This window comes from Lolium perenne, chromosome 1 (genome assembly GCF_019359855.2).
Source record: "Lolium perenne isolate Kyuss_39 chromosome 1, Kyuss_2.0, whole genome shotgun sequence".
In the NCBI taxonomy this organism is placed as follows: Eukaryota; Viridiplantae; Streptophyta; class Magnoliopsida; order Poales; family Poaceae; genus Lolium; species Lolium perenne.
In genome coordinates, this window is record NC_067244.2 from 190,077,904 (window position 1) to 190,079,343 (window position 1,440).

At 46.4% G+C, this 1,440-nt stretch overlaps 1 protein-coding gene across 1 annotated transcript; it reads left to right on the forward strand.

Annotated features, from left to right (window-relative positions):
- Positions 1-214: 214 nt before the first annotated feature.
- On the forward strand, positions 215-1,169 carry LOC127308539 (uncharacterized). The gene is made up of 3 exons (XM_051339430.2): positions 215-561; positions 715-829; positions 920-1,169. The coding sequence occupies exons 1-3, from the start codon at positions 315-317 to the stop codon at positions 966-968; spliced, it is 411 nt and encodes a 136-aa protein (XP_051195390.1). The 5' UTR covers positions 215-314; the 3' UTR covers positions 969-1,169.
- The last annotated feature ends 271 nt before the right edge of the window (positions 1,170-1,440 follow it).

Below are 1,440 nucleotides of genomic sequence, written 5' to 3' on the forward strand. Positions count from 1 at the left end.
TTTTAAGATCATGAGGAAGAGAACATGATGCCATGGACAAGGATCGAAGAAATCAGAGAGCGTGCAACGTCAGAGCCGGGAACTTATTCCCTCCTCCTTGGTGGTGGCTTGACTGCTAGCTTAAGCCAGGAGCCAGGAGATCAGAGTGGCTTTTTATTATCACGCATCCTCTGAAGCCTGCACATGACATGGCCGGTGGCTCCCGATGCCACGGATCCTCTGAAGTTCTCCGTCGGCGAACCCACATAATGAACATACGTACTCTGGCGCATTGTCAAAAAGAGTAAAGGAACAGAGAGGACTGATCGAACACGATGTGTTTGAACAAACCAGCAAATCAAGCATCTCTTACTTTCTTCCTGCTTTTAGCATTGGGATCGATAGGCAGGAAGGTATCACGATCTACGGAGCTGCTTGTTGCCTCTGCACATATATATACGGACATGACTAGTCTACCAATCCATGTACAGCTCGGACGAACTACTGTCTACTACAAGCCCAAGATCGGTCGACGACCAACCGATATGGAGAATAACACCCAGCAGCTGCAGCCTCCTCCAGGTGATAACAGAGATCTCATCTTCTACCCATCTATCCATCTGAAAAGTGTCTTTGATCGACCTCCATGACGAAGGCACCACTGGTTCTTGAGTGAGTTATAACAGAGATCTCGTCTCTAACATGTTTTCTTTCACCGGAACAATTGCTATACAGGCTACCCGACCGTGGATACGCAGCAACAAGCAGCCGGCGGCAGCAAGAGGAAATGCTGCTGCGGACCACGGCGCCGCAGGACCAAGCGTGGGGAGACCAGCTTCATCGAAGGATGGTACGTATCGTATCTATGCTGCTCGACGTGGTTTTATTGCAATCTTGCTTCGGCGTACTCACAGTGGTGTTCTTCTCTTTTTTTCTTCAGCATCGCCGCGCTCTGTTGCTGCTGGCTTTGCGAGCTGTGCTGCGACTGAAGGGCCGGCGCGCCCGCGGTTAGCCGGTTACAGATATATGCAGATTATACGCACAGGCCGATTAATATACGGAGGCTAGCTGCAGCTTAATTCAGTCTTAAAATATTCCCTTAGATGATGTTGTATATGGTGCATGTTATCAAGGCACAGTATCTTATGTATGTGCGGCCGCTTTCCATATTGATGTTTATGTTCAAGTTCGGTCTTGCGATTTTGAGCCCCAGCTATTGATATGCAATTGGTGCAATAGTCTTGATCTATGATTACGGTCGTAACGGTCCTAAGAACTATGCGTATCTGATTACTGTCCTAAGAACTATGCGTTAATGCGTAGGAGATAGAAATTCCCCTCGAAAGATGAATTGTTATCATTTTTTAAATTTTTAATTGTTATCTGTGAAAATAATTTCAACGCTTGAAACAAACATGATACAAAATCTATGGTAACACCGATCTGAAATAGGAGTAGGTA